The sequence below is a fragment of the Panicum virgatum genome, chromosome 5K (assembly GCF_016808335.1).
Source record: "Panicum virgatum strain AP13 chromosome 5K, P.virgatum_v5, whole genome shotgun sequence".
Taxonomy (NCBI): domain Eukaryota; kingdom Viridiplantae; phylum Streptophyta; class Magnoliopsida; order Poales; family Poaceae; genus Panicum; species Panicum virgatum.
The window spans coordinates 60,198,284-60,217,713 of record NC_053140.1 but is presented as its reverse complement, the minus strand read 5'-3'; the positions used below and the strand labels follow the sequence as shown (position 1 = coordinate 60,217,713).

The 19,430-nt window shown below is 50.8% G+C and overlaps 4 protein-coding genes across 5 annotated transcripts; 3 read left to right on the top strand and 1 right to left on the bottom strand.

Moving 5' to 3' along the window:
- The first annotated feature begins 1,838 nt into the window (after positions 1-1,838).
- LOC120709174 (protein SRC2-like) lies at positions 1,839-3,222 on the top strand. Its single transcript, XM_039994717.1, has one exon. The coding sequence runs from the start codon at positions 1,958-1,960 to the stop codon at positions 3,008-3,010; it is 1,053 nt and encodes a 350-aa protein (XP_039850651.1). The 5' UTR covers positions 1,839-1,957; the 3' UTR covers positions 3,011-3,222.
- Positions 3,223-5,240: 2,018 nt separating this feature from the next.
- LOC120709173 (autophagy-related protein 18a-like) lies at positions 5,241-9,298 on the top strand. Of its 2 annotated transcripts, XM_039994716.1 has the most exons (5): positions 5,241-6,261; positions 7,837-8,038; positions 8,382-8,508; positions 8,599-8,698; positions 8,938-9,298. In XM_039994716.1, exons 1-4 carry the CDS (start codon positions 5,332-5,334, stop codon positions 8,687-8,689), a joined length of 1,350 nt encoding a protein of 449 aa, XP_039850650.1. In that variant the 5' UTR covers positions 5,241-5,331; the 3' UTR covers positions 8,690-8,698; positions 8,938-9,298. The 2 variants fall into 2 exon arrangements, with proteins under 2 accessions (XP_039850650.1, XP_039850649.1); XM_039994715.1 differs by having other exon boundaries at positions 5,282-6,261; positions 8,599-9,298.
- An 812-nt stretch (positions 9,299-10,110) lies between these two features.
- LOC120709171 (glutathione S-transferase 3-like) lies at positions 10,111-11,700 on the top strand. Its single transcript, XM_039994713.1, has 3 exons — positions 10,111-10,401; positions 10,494-10,542; positions 10,967-11,700. The coding sequence occupies exons 1-3, from the start codon at positions 10,252-10,254 to the stop codon at positions 11,488-11,490; spliced, it is 723 nt and encodes a 240-aa protein (XP_039850647.1). The 5' UTR covers positions 10,111-10,251; the 3' UTR covers positions 11,491-11,700.
- Positions 11,701-13,592: 1,892 nt separating this feature from the next.
- Positions 13,593-14,663, bottom strand: LOC120709172 (flowering-promoting factor 1-like protein 2). The gene has a single exon (XM_039994714.1). It carries the CDS (start codon positions 14,421-14,423, stop codon positions 14,088-14,090), a length of 336 nt encoding a protein of 111 aa, XP_039850648.1. The 5' UTR covers positions 14,424-14,663; the 3' UTR covers positions 13,593-14,087.
- Between the last annotated feature and the right edge of the window lie 4,767 nt (positions 14,664-19,430).

The window sequence follows — 19,430 nt, the reverse complement described above, 5'->3', positions numbered from 1 at the left end:
GCATATGCTTGTAGAATATCAAATGAACACGAAAAAAAAAAGGAGAAGTGTAGGTAGTGGTATAGAAGTCATGCAATATGAGGCGTGAAGCCAGGCTCGGTCCATGTAGGTCCAATATTTTTGTTTTCTTAGGGTGAGCCATTGTTCTGCATAGGAGCATGCAACCCCCCAACCCAAATGAAATGCAAATCTAGCTCATCTGGAGAGGTAGGGCGAGTGAATGTGGGCAAGACGATGATGATCTCACATGCACGACACCCCCCGTTTGCTGATCAAACGATCCATATTTCCATACTATATACTTTTAAAACACAACATTAACAAAAGACCCAAAAACTTTTTTATGAGAAAAGAACCTTTAAAGTTTGATTAAATGTTTGTTGGAAACCTACGCATGTTTGATTTCTGTGCTAGCGGCAGAGGCTAGCCAACGCGGAAAACCGAATTGGCTCGTCCAACAAAGAGATAGCAGCTACCGTTCATAGCTAGACTAATTACATGAAATTCAAGAGCGAAGGAACGATTATACCACTAATACGACCAAAATTTATTGTCCAAAGAAAAATAGCAAAGCCAATATTTAGACATGTAAAAGTTATTTCCTACTGCATTAAGTCACAATTCCAAGTGAGTTTTCAAGTCTATTTACCAACTCTTCACTTAAATGCCCTTCCATGGATATCACTGGAAAAAAAGATGCTTGAAGGAAATACATAGTCACATATTTTAGCTGATCTAAATATCAGGATAGGACAGGACATGATATTCTATACAATTCAAATGGTAAAATACTCAACTAGATATAGCCATCTTACTATCGTCCGAATTGTTTGTAAGAAAAATTTCACCTAGTACCATCATTTTTATAATTTTTTCATGACGCTGGAAAAAGCAATACAGCAATGATGAAGTCACGAGAAAGGAGAATATGCATCTATTCAGAGGAAGAAAGCCACATCAACGGATGAGCAGCGTCGTTCACGCGTAGAGCATCATCGTTCAGGCTTACGGCGATGCCCCCCACACTCGGCCCATTCCCCTCTTTCTTTGTTAGGTCGTGTTTAGTTCGTGAAATTTTTTAGGTTTTGACACTGTAGTATTTTCGTTGTTATTTGACCATTAATATCTAATTATGGACTAATTGGGCTTAAAAGATTCATCTCATGCTAATCAATTAGACTGTGTCATTAATTATTTTTTCAACTACATTTAATGCTTCATGCATGTATCCGAACATTCGATATGATAAGTATTGTAGAAAATTTTTTAGGAACTAAACAGGACCTATCCTCGAAGAGAATCGTCGCCTGCCGCCACTGACGGCTGAAATTCGCGGCGAGCCACACCACACGGTGCCGGTCAACGGCGCAGAAAATCTCCACCACTCGAAGCACCCGACGAGGCGCGTTGTTCGTGGGCAGGCCCTACGAGCCAGTGCTCACTGACAAGACGGCCCCGCCACCGCACCGAGCAAAGAAACAGTCCATGGGCCGGGCGCCTCCATCCGTTGCCTTTGCGGCTGATCCGCCGCGTAGGAGCACAAGATTCGGAGCCTCCTCCTACAGGCCGGCCCACTGTCGTGTGAACCCAGACCACACCGTGGGACCACGTGTCATACATGCCCCGCTAATGACGTCAGCGTGGGTGTAAACCCACTTGCCCGCACAGGCGCGTTCTAGAAGGGCCTACACCCCGCCAAGCATATCCACTGACAAACGATCCCACTGGATTCTTAGTCCCACCCGTCATGGACTAAGCGAAGGATGCGCGTCCAGGAAATGTCCAGGCAACCTCCTCCGATCCCCCACTCCGATATAGTATAAGACGAACAAGGCTTAAACCGGCGAAACAATCCCCAATTCTTTGTGATCCGGCGGCGCACGAGCCGATCGATTCAGAAGAACCAATCCCCATCTTGACTCCCTTCCCTCTCGTCTCCACCGAAAAGTCTGCAGCCATGGCGACGAGGACGCTGGAGCTGACGCTGATCTCGGCCAAGGATCTCAAGGAGGTGAACCTGCTCTCCAAGATGGAGGTCTACGCCTTCGTCTCGCTCTCCGGCGACCCCCGCTCGCGGCAGCGGATCCAGGCCGACCGCACCGGCGGCCGCAACCCCACCTGGAACGCCACGCTCCGATTCAACGTCCCGGCCAGCGGCGCCGGGTCCCTCCACGTCCTCCTCCGCGCCGAGCGCGCCCTCGGCGACCGCGACGTCGGCGAGGTCCACATCCCGCTCTCCGAGCTCCTCTCCGGCGCCCCCGACGGCCCCGTCCCCGCCAAGTTCGTCGCCTACCAGGTCCGCAAGATCTCCTCCGGCAAGCCACAGGGAGTCCTCAACTTCTCCTACAAGCTCGGTGAGGTCACCCAATCGGCCGCTGGCTACGCCCCCGCCCCCGCCCAGTCCGCCTACACCCAGCCTCCCTCCGCCTACCCGCCGGCAGGCAAGACCGACGCGTACCCGCCTCCCTCCGCCTACCCGCCTGCGGCCAAGGCCGACGCGTACCCGCCTCCCACCGCCTACCCGCCGGCCGCCAAGGCCGACGCATACCCTCCTCCAACCGCCTATCCGCCCACCGGCAAGACCGAGGCGCCAGCAACCGCTTACCCGCCCCCATCCGGCTACCCGCCAGCCTCGGGCAAGCCGGCTAAGGCCGGCGAGCCGGTGACTGCGTACCCTGCCGCCGGCCCCAGCACCGCGGCGCCCTACGCCGCTCCTCCGCCGCAGTACGGGTACGGTTACCCACCGCAGCAGCCCGCCGGGTACGGGTATCCTCCCCCGCCGCCGCAAGCCGGGTACGGGTACGGTGGGTACCCGCCGCAGGCCGGGTACGGGTACCAGCAGCAGGCCGTGAAGCCGCAGAAGAAGAAGAACAACTTCGGGATGGGGCTCGGGGCCGGGCTGCTCGGAGGCGCCGTCGGCGGGCTCCTGATCGGCGATATGATGTCGGACGCGTCGGCGTACGATGCCGGCTACGACGCCGGGTTCGACGACGGCGGCTTCGATTTCTAGAGCGTTCTGGCTACTGGCTTCATCCTACTACAGTAGAGGCCTTTGTTTTGCATTTGACTTTGTGTTTCGTTTGTACTCCTACCTAATTGTCTCAGGACCGAATCAAACTATGCATCTTACTCCTGATGTCTCAGGAGTACCTGATGCCATGGTAATGTAAATATGATGCCGCAGAGACAGTATATGAATTGCAATTTCGTTTTTGTTCTGAATCGCACTGAATTTCAAAGTAGTCCGCTCGACTGATGTCTGTAGTTTGAATCAAACGCTTGGTTGAGTTGTGTTCACAATCCAACTTGGAATCAGAGTTCAATGGCGGCTGGCGACGCGCATTTGAGACTTGACTGGACAGAATTAGATGTGGAAATTCCTGCATGGTTGCGTTCTTCAACAACCCAGAGGAAGCGTACACCGCTGTGCAGTCTTACAAGATGCACCTGCTGATTCCTGCATCTCCATTTCTTTTGTTTTTGATAATAAGCGCTGCATCTCCATTAACGAGTGCATCAGTTGACTCCCAGTTTTCTCTGGCGCTGACCTGACCCAGCTCGACATTGACGAGTGCATCAGCACTTCTGCACGATGTCATAACTTTGGCGTCAGCTGGAGTAATTAACAAAGTCAAGCAAATTTTCGATTTTTTAACAAAGTCAAGCTTTGTATGTGCGGTACTACCTGTAGTTTGAATTTTGGTGCTGGTGGGTACCACTAAGGATCAGAGATGCATATTATATAATTTTGGGTCATAGTGGATTCAAAAAGTTGATAAAATGAATGTGTAAATAATTTAGCGGAGAAATAAACTAGAGTGATATGCCATATTAATTAGAGCAAGTATTATGATGGATCGTAAGCAGGTTGATATTTACGTGGAGGAGAGAGAAATGAAGAGAGAGAAGAAGATAGACGTCTCGCGAGACGCCCGCTCAAGCCGGCGAAGACGCACCGCGCGTCTAGCTATTGGCTGAGCAGCACTTGCTATTGGCTAAGCATCAAACTGGGTATTAATAGAAGCCGAGCCCGCCACTATTGCGCTTGTGTTGCAGTCAGGTGCCGGTGAAATCCATAAGCCTTGCTCTTAGTCTTAGGTCATGTTTAGTTCCCAATAATTTTTTTATAATACTCCCTCCGTTCGGAAATGATCTACATATTTTGACTAGAGAAAGTCATTCGAAGTAAAGTTTGACTTATTAATCACTCTTAGAATATAATGTCAATTACGAATAACTCAATGTCATCTCAAAACCTCTTTGAATACATATGTATTGACATAAATTTTATAAACTAATTATACATATAATTTAACTAATTATTAGTCAAAGTTTATAAAGTTTGACTTTTCCTAGTCAAAATACGTAGATCATTTCCGGACGGAGGGAGTATCTATCACATCGAATCTTCGGACATATGTATGGAGCATTAAATGCAGTTAAAAAATAAATAATTACATAATTATTGCATACACATACATCCTTATAACCACCTCTCCCACGGAAAAAAAGATGCGCAAAGCCTACGGCCCCAACCGTTCGTGCCACTGCCACCTCTAACATTATAAATACCTGCGTGAGCTTCATGATTTTCTGTAAAGAGAAGTGCTCTTTATACTTTGCAATATTATTCGTCGCCGAAATGATGATTCGACGTTGATACACCAATAACCTAAAGGAGAATAATGGTGGCCGACCCGAATTGTCTACTAGAATGGCGACGCGCTTCCTAGCCAAACTTGGCGAAATAAGTGTTCATATTTTTTCCCCATCCGATTGACTCGACTTGATTGCGATCCTGTAGTTGATCGTTCTCTCCCTACTCCACTGGCACCTGTGACGCAAATTGCCTATCCTCATAATTCATGAAATCATGATCGAATCAATAGTGTGTTCAGAGGCGAGCTACAACTTGTTATTGTTGTCAGTTGACAACAACAGATTTTAGAAGATTCAGTGTAAAGTAATATTTAAAAACTGTATCTAAAGTTAATGACATCAGTAAAAGAAGTGTCTCATGAGGCTGGCTTCGCCTCGGAGTGTGTTCATACGTGTGAAGTGACGAAAGGTAGTTACGGCGGAGCAGCCCCTACGCGCACGAAAGCTATGTGCTGCCTTCCCCGCTATGCCTACCGGGGGGGACACGACACGGACACGGCCAGGGCACCTCGACGGCTCCGATGGCAACACCGTAAATAAACCCTAATTCCAGCCCCACTTGCCCCACCGCAACCCCGACCTCTATCGCTAACCCCCCGCACCGCCCAGGCAACCCCGTGGCACGATACCGGTCGCCCATCGCTAACTCCCTGCCCGTTCTGCCCCTCGCCCATGGCGACGCCCGCCGCCGCCCCCCCGGCCCCACCAAACCCTAACCCCGTCCCCGACGACCCGCCGCCGCAGCAGGAGGAGGAGGCGACGGAGCCGGTGCAGGAGCCAGAGACGTCGTCGTCGCCGCCGCCGCCCGTCCTCACCACCTCGATCGAGCCCACCCCGTCCGGCGACGAGGGGAGCGAGAGCGATGACTCGTCGTCCGTCTCGTCGGCAGCCTCCTCCGCGCCGGCACCCGCTGCCGCCGGGGGCGCGGCCGGGAGGCCTCTCCCGGCCGCGAAGGACCTGCTCCACATCTCCTTCAACCAGGACTACGGCTGCTTCGCGGCGGGCACCAAGTCGGGCTTCCGCATCTACAACTGCGACCCCTTCCGCGAGATCTTCCGCCGCGACCTCGCCGCCGAGGGCGACGGAAGCGGGGGAGGGGGCATCGGCGTCGTCGAGATGCTCTTCCGCTGCAACATACTCGCGCTCGTCGGCGGCGGCGACAACCCCCACTACCCGCCCAACAAGGTCATGATCTGGGACGACCACCAGAGCCGGTGCATCGGGGAGCTCTCCTTCCGCTCCCCAGTCCGCGGTGTCCGCCTGCGCCGCGACCGAATCATAGTAGTTCTGGAGAACAAGATTTTCGTGTACAACTTCGCGGACCTTAAGCTTGTGCACCAGATTGAGACGGCGCCCAACCCCAAGGGCCTCTGCGCGGTGTCGCAACAGCCTGGGTCCATCGTGCTGGTTTGCCCTGGCGCGCAGAAGGGGCAGGTCAGGGTGGAACACTATGGGGCAAGGAAGACCAAATTTATCAATGCACACACTTCCCGTGTTGCGTGTTTTGCGTTGTCGCAGGATGGGAGGCTGATCGCCACTGCAAGCACCAAAGGAACACTAGTCAGAATCTATAATGCTGCCGAGGGCAATCTTCTGCAGGAAGTAAGTTTTCTTAAAAATTAACATTTATGTAACTGTAACATGCAAGTCCTGTTGGGGAACTTCGAAATTGACAAAAACTGGTTTTGGTCAAGTGGATAGGGAAAAACATGTCTTTGAGCAGCTGCTGGATGCGAACTTGGAATAGTTTATGATATGTTTAAATGTGCTACCTTTTTTTGCTAGCATGGTATAATGTTGCCTCATGTGGATCGTTTTTACTGTGATGGTCTTGTAGTAACTGCAGGCTTTGCAGCTAGCTTGACATTATTTACGGGTTGTTAGTAGAAACAGAACGTAGCCTTTTCTGATCATGACCAAACATGAAATGATTACAGATTGGCCGTGCATGCCTGATTTAATTAATCAACCGAACATAATTTGAGAGGGTGATAAAAATTGCATACTGGTAGCTTCTTTGAGGGAACTCCATGAGTCCCTTTGAACATTTCTGAACTGCACATATTTGTATTGGTAAATGATAACTGGATTTTTCTAGTACAATTGGCCTTCAGCATTGTGTTTATTTAGTTGAACTTATACCTTAGAAAGCTATAGGTGTGGAACAGGACTTCAGCTAAAAGGTTGCTCTATGATGTCACACATTGTGTGCTGCAAAATCTTCTTGATGCTAGAAAATTTAAGGATTGCAGCTGCCCATATAGCACTTCAGAGCTTTGGGAGTGGGTTCAAATGTTTTTTTATTTTTTTTCCTCTAAAACGTCGACTAGCCTTTATTCCTTGAAGTAAATATACCTCACCAGTCACCACTGATGCTATGAGACAAAAATTGAATTTCCATTCTTAACGTATCTGAACTTTCAACTACGCAATCAAACGCTGACATGAAGCTCTACATTTTTGTTTTCTCCAAGATCAATTTATCAATCCAAAATTGCCAAAAGTTTAAATTCCAAAACTGCACATTCAGCACTTGATTTTGAAGAACCTTCACCAAGGGCATCCCACCTGCCCAAATCATGGCAATAAGAGCAATGGCACCGCTGAAACTGGTGGTGGATATAGTGACATGCATCTAGTTAAGTACTTAATTATGACTAGATGATGTTGTAAACAGCCCCAGCGATGCAAGACTAGATGGCTAGGATTTTTGGTACTACCTTAGTGGCAGGGTGGATACTTGGATGTGGTGTTGATGATGCTGGCTATTTTTTAGCGCGTAGGGAAAATGCAGGTCGTGTCTAAGGTAGAGTTAGGTATTACTGTGTTTGTGGTGAAGAGAAAGTGATTGTGACATCTGGTGCTCTTCAGAATGGGTTTACTTTTGGAGAGAAAAAATTGAATGCATGCCAACAAAGTTTTTTGTATGACTGTTTAGATTTGATATTGTTTTTTTTAAAAAAAAACACCGTGAATTGCTTCTAATTTTACATTTCTTGATCAAGTTTACTACTTATGAATCTTGTTGTGCAACTATGACTGACCTATGTTACTCTTTTGTATATTAATTCTTGTATATTTTCTTTTGTTTTAAGCATCGGCAAACTTATGTCGTGTTCTGTACATATTTTTACTGAGGAAATGGTTATTAACTGTGTCTGCTTTCTTCTGTATTAGGTAAGGAGAGGTGCCGACAGAGCAGAAATATATAGCTTGGCTTTCTCAAATAATTTGCAGTATTTGTCTGTATCCAGTGATAAAGGAACAATTCATGTTTTCAATCTAAAGATCAATGTGGGATCAACCACAAATGATAAGCCTATGCCTGCTCCAGATCCTGAAATTCCCCATATAAGTCCTCCTCTTTCATTCATCAAGGGTAAGTTTGCTAGCCGGCCATTCAAATATCTTGACTCAGAACACACGTCTTGAAATAGTTTCCCTTTTGGTTACTGTGAAATAGTTTCCCAGATTGTTTCTTTTTTCTTTTATTTTCCTTTCTTGAGAAAAGAATACACCTATTCACTTCAAATGGTTTATATTTTGATACTCTGGGTGTAGCTTGATACCAGGACATGCGCGGCTTTGCGGTCTTTGGTTTGTAGCATAACTTACTTACCCGGGATGAGATCTTTATCTCAATATTGAAGCATATTTGCTGTTTCCAATTTTCCTTTCCTGCTTGGGCTCATATTCACCTGTTTATTTTCCATCATTGGCAGGCGTGTTGCCGAAATATTTCCACTCTGAGTGGTCAGTTGCTCAATTCAGGCTTCATGAGGGTGAGCAGTATATTGTTGCATTTGGACACGAGAAGAATACCGTGGCAGTTGTTGGTATGGATGGAAGGTACGGGCATGAAATTGAACTTCAACATTTCAGTGCTGTATTTTGCATCCACAGATTTGAGCTTGATATTTTTCATTCATGATTTTGCAGCTTCTACAGATGCCAGTTTGACCCTGTTAATGGAGGAGAAATGTTGCAGCTGGAATGCTACAATTTCCTAAAACCATCGGATCAACAGTAACAACATACTGTAATGATAAGCTATTCATCTCCCTTGTACCAGGATTGTACAGTATCTTTGTGCGCTCTCGTTCACCCGAGGGCTATGGAGAAGCTCATATTTTATTTGTAAATATATCTTGCTGCTTCCGGAGTATGTTCTGTGGAGGGTCAAAACACCCTTCTGCAGATGAACATAATAATAGAATGCATCTTGTTTTATGATGATGAATAAAATAGCCTAACCTTGTTTCTACATTTGTTAATCAGGTGCGAGAAGCTTATTCTGCAAATGATCTGGCGTTCATTTGGCGAATAAACCCACTGGCGTAGCACGTTTTCCCGCTGCGTTTGATTGCGTGACTGATGTACTGATCGTTTTGGGTGATGTTTCGCCTGTTTGATGGCTCCAGATGGATGAGCAATGGCGACTTCTCCCCTCGCCCCTTGTGATGAAAGAGTAATCAGTAGGGATGTTGTGAATATTTTACTACCGTATTCGAATTTTATCCGGTTTGAAAGAGTTTTTATTCGTCTGTATCCGATTCTGATTATCCAATATCCGTAACCGATCTGTATCCGAATGATCAAAAGTTATATTTTTATAATATCGATATTCATTATAATTTTATCTGAGGTAATGTTAGGCAAAAACTAATATTATCTGTATCTGACTCTGTATTCGAATACAAATATATAAATAAATATATTCGAAATATAAAAATAAATATCCTAGTAGTCAGCACGGGAAGCTAACGCTGTGCTGCAGGTGATGTCATCGAATACCCGGCATCCGCCCAACGACCCCGACCCAGTTCCTTCCGCCATTCATGCGCGCAGCACCGCGGCCCTACGCCGCGGTGCGCCATCAAGTTGACGCAGGCAGGCAGCTTCCTCCCCGCGCCGCCCCAACTTGCACACCGACGATGATTGAATTCACATTGAGGGTGTGTTTAGTTCCACCCATAAACGCAAAAAAACTATAAACGCATTAAAGTGAAAATGAATTTTACTAATTTGAAGTACTAAATAAAGTCCATTTATAAAATTTTTTGCATGGATGGCCTGTAAATCGCGAGACGAATCTAATGAGACTACTTAATCCATGATTTGCAACAGTGATGCTACAGTAACCATTCGCTAATTATTGATTAATCATAGATTAATTAGCATCATTAGATTCGTCTCGCGATTTACAACTCATCTGTGTAAAAAGTTTTATAAATAGACTTTATTTAGTGCTTCAAATTAAAAAGATTCGAAACGCAAAATTTTTTTGTGTTTACTACCTACCGAACTAAACACGGCGTGAGATTGCGGTGGCTGAGGAAACATCGCGTCTGCTCCGACGCCTGTCGATGATAATGACGTGGGCGCCATCCGGACTACTGGCCCGCCGCCTCCGCTGTCTTTTGTCTATCTATAAAAGAAGCGCGCGGGCCTTCTTTCTTCCCCCATCCGTCCAGCCATCCATCAAGCCATTCATCGCAGTGTGGACGCGTGCGACTCCCTTCCCTAGAATTGACTGACTTGCCCTGCCCTGCCCTGCCGGCCTTCCCCAGCGAAAGAGAGAGAGGAGGAGCCATGGCGCCGCGGAAGCTGTACGGGATGCCGCTGTCGCCCAACGTGGTGCGCGTGGCCACCGTGCTCAACGAGAAGGGCCTCGACTTCGAGATCGTCCCCGTCGACCTCCGCACCGGCGCCCACAAGACACCGGAATTCCTCGCCCTCAACGTACGCCCCGCTCCCTTCAACTCGGCTTCCATTGCTTTTCTTCTTACTACACATCCTCTCCTCATCTGCTGTTGTTCCCTCCTCGCACGCAGCCTTTCGGCCAGATCCCTGCGTTGCAGGACGGAGATGAAGTTCTCTACGGTATGTAACGCAACTGACGGACATCCCTGCTCCTTCACCGCTTAGTTGTTTACTAGTACTCCCTCTCGCAATTGATTAATGATTATTATCAGCTCACCACTCGCCATTTTAAATGAACCAACCACTAGATCCTGATCTCTCTCTCTCTCTCTCTCTCTCTCTCTGAGACCACCACTAGATCCTGATCTAGGAACAGTATCTATCTCCGTTGTACCTTACTACTAATTCTGTGTTTTATTTTTTTTAAAGAATGAGCCTAATACTTGCTAGTTGACTACTAGTACTTTAATGATTCCACCTGTCTGGGGAAAAATTGGTGGAAATGAGACTGGATTCATCGTACTGTCCGAACTCCCAACCTTTGTTGACGCTAATCTGAACAATTCTGAACGAGCGCTCGCATCGCATTGCATTTGCATCGCAGAGTCCCGGGCCATCAACCGGTACATCGCTTCCAAGTACAAGTCGGAGGGCCCCGACCTGCTCCCGACCCCGTCGGCGAAGCTGGAGGTGTGGCTGGAGGTGGAGTCGCACCACTTCTACCCCAACGTGTCGCCGCTGGTGTTCCAGCTCCTCATCAAGCCGCTCCTGGGCGGCGCCCCGGACCCCGTGGTCGTCGACAAGCACGCGCACCAGCTCGCCAAGGTGCTCGACGTCTACGAGGCGCACCTCGCCGGCAACAAGTACCTCGCCGGCGACGAGTTCTCGCTCGCCGACGCCAACCACATGTCCTACCTCTTCTGCCTCAGCAAGACCCCCAAGGCGGGCCTCGTCGACGAGAGGCCCCACGTCAAGGCCTGGTGGGAGGACATCGCCGCCCGCCCCGCCTTCAAGAAGACCGTCGCCGCCATGCCCCTGCCGCCGCCGCCGCCATCCCCCTGCCGCCGCCGCCGCCGTCCGCCTGAGCTCAAAGCTCAATTAGCTAGGTGGTGGTACATCATCCGTTGAATAAAAATAAAAACTGCGCGTTGGATTGGGTGTGCTCAATTATGTGAAAGAGCGCGGTGATGTGGAATTTGCCTTTAATTTACTCCTCACTCCTCAGATATTATTCTCTTCGTGCTGGCTTCTAGTAATTGTTCGTGTGATTAACGGTATGCCAGGTGTTGTAGAGTTGATCATTTGGGAACTTCGATGATCGCCTTTTTTCCCCCCTTATTTACAGTTGATCGCGCGTTTTCCCTTTTCTCTTTTTTTTTTTTTGAGAAAACCGGGTTGCATTTTATTGATTCATATAAAGTATTACACATACATCCTTGCAAAGACATTCCTGAATAAAAACAAAATTACATACTGGTCTTTGCAAAGTCTTCCCGGTCGTCTTCGTCACCAGGAAACGGAGCCACCACTCGACATTGGAACGAACACCGAGATTGCAGCTTGAGGCCGAATCCCACCTCAACGAAGAAGCTTCGAACGAAGCAATATATGGTTTTGAAGCCACATCGATCGGCACATAACTAGATGTGCACCTTGACCGCTGAACGCCCGGGCCAAAGCTGGCCAGTGGCCAAATCTTCGCCAAGAGTACGGGATCGGATGCCACAAGCACTGCTGACGACCCCGAAACACCCAATGACAAAGCAACCCTAAGGGAAAGCAACCACCTCGATTTCTCAAGCAGGGAGAAGACAAACCACCAACCCGGCTGCAGGAGTAGGTGTATTACATACCTCACAAGGTAATCGTCGGCAAAGATTGCACGGCGGTGGTCCATGGTGCCGTCCCTTCACCAGAAGTACCTCGGAGGGAAAAAAAACTGGTGGATGTCTCAGCCCACCGGGAATCCTAGACTACAGAACCTACCTAAACTATAGTATATCTATGCGACCAGCCGCCGATTGACCAACCCCCTCCACCTCCGATGCCGGCGAGGGCATCAGATTTGGAGGCGGAGGTCGAATCGACGGCGGATCGGATTTTCGCCTTGGTTTACCGTGCGGAGGGGAAAGAAGACTCGAGAGAGGACGGTTGTAATAATTCCCTTTTCTCCTAGATGAATTTGAGCTGCGTTTGGGTCTTTTGGGAGACCAAAAGGATTCGCGCCGGTACTAATCCCCGGGGCCGTGCCTAGGACTCAAGCCTGTTGGGCCTTTAGGCGCTTGGGCTGCGGACACGCCGCCGCCGAGCTGGTGGGTAATTAGAAAACAAATAGTGTTGGGCCATTTCTTCTGATGGACCGGACTTATTTTGTCCGTGCTCAGTCAGAAATCTCTCAGGAAAAAAAAAATCTCTCAGTGCTGTTCCATCGTTCAGAAAAAACAGAACGGCACAATACGCCACAGTTGAATCACGCCGCCTTGAGTCACCCGATCATTATAAAGAAGAGGTTGCGAAGAAACTATTTCCTTCCTCAAATCTTTGCACATTTGTCAGTGCTTAGCTGCTGGGCTCGAAGAAAAGAAGATTAGAGAGCTCGGCCTTGAGTCGAAGCCCACCGACATTCGAACCATTTATCATTTCTCACGGCTTCTGCAGAAATGTTTGTACGAAAGATATGATGCCAATGTTAGAGGTCGTTCGATCAGTGTCCGAAGGCAGAGGAGACCAGAGGACAGCAAGTCAGCAACATATATTCTCTGGTGTCCCCATGGGCTTAGCTGTATCCTGTCCTTTGCACCCGTGGATGATGAATGGTCACCATCGAGTACTCTTCGTATTTGGTTGGGGGCTTGGGGCTCTCGGTTTCCGATCGACGCCATGGCTACCAGCCGTCCGAGAATACAATAGCCATACGTACTCTACTACATACAAGTGCCATTAATTATTCGGTAATATACGTACTGCTTCTACAATGCTATGCATACCAGCCTAACAAGATCTAATGGAGAGTGAAGCATTGTCCCTAAAACTCTTTAGTAGCTGACTGAAAAAAAACTCTTCAGAACTGAATAATTTCATTTCCTTTTTTTAGACTATGGAAAAGTTCCGACCTTGATCATTATTCACAAGCGAATGACTACAGCCAATAATTCCTTTTCTTGAGAGCAACAATTGATGAAGCATTGACAACTCATGAGACTGAACACAGATCTTGAGTCAGTACCATCGAAACAACTCTCCTTATTTGAGAAATTGAAAAATTGAAAGGTGACAAAGAAACATCGCAGGAACGGATCAGTGCACACTTGCACGCACGATGAGATGCAAGAAGGCACAAGGCAGTGAGAAAAAAAAACGTTTTTTAAAAAAGAAGGCAGTGAAAGAGAACAACCACACGAAAACTCAGTACTACATACCATACTGGATGCGCGCGCGCGCGCGCACACACCACGACCACGGCAACCAAATCGATCCATGAATACTGACTAGAGTACTCCCTATGCAGGCGCGTATAAATAAATATACGTCGACAAGCCGCGTACACAAAAGGTACGTACATATACGTGAAAGCTAGATTGCATACGAACGAACGTACAAACTGATGATCTCGATCACACGTACACACTAGCTTAGATAGATGCAAGAAGGCTAGCTTGACGACGATGAGGAATTGAAGATGATGATGATGCAAGCGAGCGAGCGAGCAGCAAGAAGCTAGCTAGCTAGGCGTCGATGACGCGGAAGGCGTCGCGGTTCTTGACGACGATGTCGTACATGTGGACGGAGCCGAAGTGGGCGAAGTCCTTGGGCAGCGAGATGAGGTCCACGGAGGTGCGCTTGTGGTACTGCAGCATCCCGTCGCCGCCGCCGCCGGCGTAGTAGCGCTCCCACCCCAGCGCCGCCAGCTTGCGCTCGAGCGACGCGTAGGAGGAGACCACCTCCCCGGACGGCGTGTGCAGCAGCGCCTTGCGCTTCCCCGACGCCGACGCCGCCGCCCCCGACGTCGGGTTCTCCACCAGCCGCACCACGCCGTTCCGGAACACCCACACGCCCGACATGCTTCGATCTGCTGCTGGCTCTGGCTGTCTTCTCTTCGATCTGCGGGCAGGCGGCGCGGCGGGCGGCCCGGCCGGGGTTGGGATGCGGAGGAGAGGGTGTGCTGGGAGACCGGCTATAAATACAAGGGGTGGCGCTGGGTGGATTCGACAGACCGGCCGGCCCGCCCGCCCGCCCGCGTGCGCGAACCGTGCTTGCGCGCTGCGCCGGCCGTTCGGCGCGGCCCCGGCCCGGCCGGCTGTCAATAATGGACGGTCCGGGAGGCGTCAGATCTCCGGCCGTCCGGTAAGGATTGGTTGCCGTGGGGATGGAATGGAAATGGAACAGGAAGAGAATCCGTGCCTGCGGCTGCGGCTGCGGCTGCGCCCACCCCTAATGGTCGATCTGCTGGATTCATATGCATCGGCGCTAACGTATTTGCATCGTCATGATTTACGAGATACAGGCTTACGTAGATCAGTACGTAGGTTTGGCATGATCCGTCCTGTGCCTACCTATACAATACAACGGAATCCCAGCCGGCAGTGAGGGAGGGGATGGACGGATAGATGCCATGCGTGCACAGTGCGGAGAACAGTGATGTCGTCCATGGAGGAATCCAATCCTCGCTCGATCCACGAAGCTAGCTAGGTACCCACACCCGCGCACCTAACTACTACCTAAGCTAGCTGGCATGCACGCATCGCATCGCATATGGCCGGAAGCATCGATTCACCGCCGATGGATTGCAGCCGATCGATCGAGCGCCGCGGATAATGCGTCACGGGCCACAGCTAGCCAAAACAAATCGACTGGTGATCGATGCGAAATCTAATTCCTCCCTATCGTCGTCTCATCTCTCTCGATGGCGATCATCTGTTGATGAGTGAGAGCCATGGCCTGCCCAATTAAAATTAATGAGGCGGCCGGCCGGAGCGGGAGAAGATGGCGACCCATGATGCCAGTCGGCGTCAAAATTCATAACCCGACGCCCGCGTCGCTCCTCGGGGCGACTCGGGCGGACTCGTGTCCCGAGCGCCGCCGCCCTCTCCCTCTGCTTCTCTCCCTCGCCCGCTGCCCGAGCAGGCTGGCGGAAGTCCGCCTGGCTGCAAGGAAGGCGGCGGCGAGGCCCTCTTCCTCGTCGAGCGGGCGCGGGCGGGTCACGCTGCAGTGACGGTGCGGCTTGCCGCCGGGCTGGCGGCGGTGGCGGCGTGGCCGGATCCGGAGCCCCCGCGGCCGGATCCTGCCGCCACAGGGCCGGATCTGCCTGCGGGCGATGACGGCGGCACTCCGCGAGGTGGTGCGGCAGCGGCGAGGTATCCGCAGCGTGGCGGGTGGCGACGGCGTCTGGGGCCGACTCGAGTGCACCACGAGCGGCTGCGCGCGAAGGCGGGGGACGACGCGGCCTGCTGCTGCTCCGGCCAAGCTCACTGGCGGCGCGGATGCTGCAGGTGCGGCGAGCGCGCAGGCGGCTCGGCTCCGGCGGGCGTGGCGAGCAAGCAGGCGCAGGCATCGCGGCAACGGCTAGCGCGACAAGGCAGCCGTGTGCGTCGGTGGCGCAGCACCAGCAGGAGCGGCAAAGGGCCCGGTCTGCGTGTGTGGTCCAGTCGGAGGGGGTGGCGATCGACGCAGCTGTGCGGCTGCGACAACGCGGCCGGCGCGCCGACGCCCCTCTGGAAGGGCTTCTACAGGACATCAGGGCAACGATGGCGGTGGTGGCGAGCTAGGGTTCCGCCATCCTGGCGCGACGATGGTGCTGGGGCACCTTGGGCAAAAGCCTCGACGAAGACGCCGCCTGTGGGCGCCGTTTTCCCAGTTGAGGGCGTCGTATTCCCAGTATGTCTTCCAAGGGTGAAAACCCGGTCTATTGACGAGCGGCGGCGGCGGCATCGGCGTCGTTCCCTTCCTGAAGGCGTCGCTATTGGAACTCGTCTCGGTCAGGATATCGCTTCTGGTGGATTCTAAGCTTCTCGACACCCAATCGACGTGAGGAGGTAGGGGCTTGCTGCGTGAAATCGGAGCTGCTACGTAGGGGGCGTGGCTTGGCAACGATAACACAAAGCGAACTCCTCCTTCGGTGTTCGGTCTTTGGGAGGTTCAGCACTCACGGGGGGCGAGGCATGGGTCCTTTGCACGGAGTCGGAGCTGCTCTTCTTTTGAGCTTGGCAACGGTGACTTGTCGTTGCCTCTTGCTTCGGACTCTCTTGTTTTTGGCATCACTAGTTGTCGGGGGTCAGCCCTGGGGAGTCGGAGCTGCTGGCTACAACCATGCTCGACAACGATGACCTAGGGTTGTTGTGTGCTCTGCTGCGTCGTGTGGGTGGGCTAACCTTCGGGGGCCGATGTGAGTTTTCTGCTGATTTTTCTTAATTAATCGTGCGTTGCACGGTTTTCGGGCCTAGTTTTCCTTATAAACCGGATCAATTCTATTCTTCTTAAGTGAACTGCAGGAGCTCCCTGCCCTTCGGAAAAAAAAGATGGCGATCATTATCTCCATGCATTTCGATGGATCTCAGAATCTCACCCGGCCGGCCGGCGGCCTACCTGGTAGTTGAGTGAGAATATGGTATGGGCATGGGCGAGCGGAGTGATCCCCAACCTGTGGCCTGCGACTCTGCGTACGTGAGCTACAGAATATGCGGCAGCCTTCTTCCCCATGTCCTACTGTCCTGTGTCCACTGTCCAGTGCAGTGTGCCTGCCAGCCAACAGGCTCTGCCTCACGGGCTTGGCAGACTGGCAGCGGGCCAACGCCTGCCGTGCTAGCGGTACGAACTGAACGTCGCCGGCCAGCAGGGCACGCGTGCAAGCAACAATGGAGGCCAAGGCGATTGCTTGTCGTTGTACCAAGCTACCCTCTCCGTCCTCCCCACGAACACCACCCAGCGTGTAAGCAACCTCTCTCCATGAACAACTGACGGGCATGTACTAGTAACCTCTCCTCTTCTAGAGGGCTGTTACTCCAGCACAGTAATAATAACAATACGACGCCTTAGGCCTCCTCCAACGCCCGCGACGTCGCCGGCTAAACTAATTCTTTAATCGTTTAACAGTGGTAAATACCTCTAGCTAGCGCTCCAGTTCTCGCTGGGCGAGAACACCCTCCCCTCACACGCATGTAACCCGATGCACTGCTGCTACTATATTACCCAACGAAATCGACTGTGATGGCTGCAACCATTGGAGGAGGCTTTAGAGGTGCAAATTGGTAACTCTTAGACATACATCCAATCTGTTGTAATTCATCCAATATTTCTTTCGAATAGACTAATTTACACCCGTCGACCCACCGAGCGATTCATGGTGGGATCCCGTCACCCCCACCTACGGCGCGCCGCTGCTTGTGGTGTCTGGATGCCTGGGTGGCCTCGCCGTGATGGGGCTGGACCCTGATCCATCATCCATGATTGCCCACCTGCTGCCGCCGCTCCCACCACCTCCACTCCATGCTGTGCGCAGTACGCTACTAGGCTCTGCGCCGGCCCGGCCAGCCGAGACTTGCGGTCGTCGGCGTCAAGGAAGGTCGCCGGGACGATCAAATCAGATCTCGGTCAGCATGCATGCATGCAGGTGGCAGGCTAGCATTGATGTAATTGATGATCAGTAGAGTAGTAGTGACCTGCATGCGGGCCCGTCCCGTCTCCATCTCGCCCGCCTGCTCCGGCCCATCCCATGGGGGGATCATCCCAATTCTCTCTCTCTCTCTCTCTCTCAACCCAAGATAATACCAGTAAAAGGACAGCACAAATCCTCCATATCCAATGTAAAAAAAAGAAGAAGGCACAAATCCTCTAGCCCGACGGGGCGGATCTGGAACTGGAACCGATGCGCGCAGAAATGGGCGGATACCAGAACAACTTTTCCTCATTGGAAAAAGGCTTTGCATATATCATGGAACTGATCGAGACCTGCGGCATGCATGAATATGATGAGCGAGCGAGATTATTACTCAATTTCTACGACGGCGGCATGCAGATCGATCGAGATGTGCATGGATCGAATCCTTCCTTATCGCCTCGGGCATCATGTTACGATCGAGATGCTCACTGCACGCACGGCCAGCTTCCCTTGGAAGATGCTTACTCGCATTCAGAGCGCCGGCGGTTCATCGTATCGAGCGCTGCGCTGCGCTGCGGTCACATGCCCACAGAAACGATTCTTTCCGTCCTTGCATGCTTTCTTCAGGTTGCAGCGGACAATATGCATGCATGCACTGCACTGCATGTTGGTGGTTAGGCGGGCGGGCTTCAGGTGGGCTGGAGAGCAGCATGTTCGGTGGGCTAACTTGATTTGATGTGCCTTATCATGATTTGAAGCAAATGGGCCTATTTCACTTCATCGATCGCGACTTTATGGTATGGGCCAATGCTGATTATTTGTTCTCTGAAAAGTTGGGCCTATGCTGACTTGATGATGGGCGCGCAACGTTGTTGCCCAATCCGATGTAATCACGCCCGTTAAGGCGCTCGTTACTGCATTTCCTCTATACTTTTTTCTTGCGACCTCTAAACTTACAAATTTATTTATTTATTACCAAAGGTGAAAGATGCTTGATCAAACACGCGCGCGCGCGCACACACAAAGAAAAAAGGGGTGAAAGGCGCGAAAAATGTAGGACCAACATATTATCTTAGGAAGATCGGCCACAGCCTTTGTGCAGAATCAGAAATACGCGTCTTTGGTGTAAGGCTATTTATATTGTGCAGAAGCAGAAATTCGGGAAGAAAAAGAAGGATGAGTGGATGTTATATTGTGATCCAAATTCTGATGGGAGATTGTTGGAATTTGGGCTTGGCCCATTAAGGCCCATGTGGTGCAAATTTTTAATCCCACATTGCTAGTAGAAGTTGAGGAGACCACATGACTCTCCTATATATCTAACCCATAGGCTTCACCGGAGAATATCAATCCTATTATTCCTCTTGTAAGCCGCCGCTAGGCGTTGTACACAAACACCCGATATAGTGAAGTTCTTGCTGGCTGGCGCCCGTGGTTTTTACCCTTCGCATTGGAGGGGTTTTCCACGTTAAAT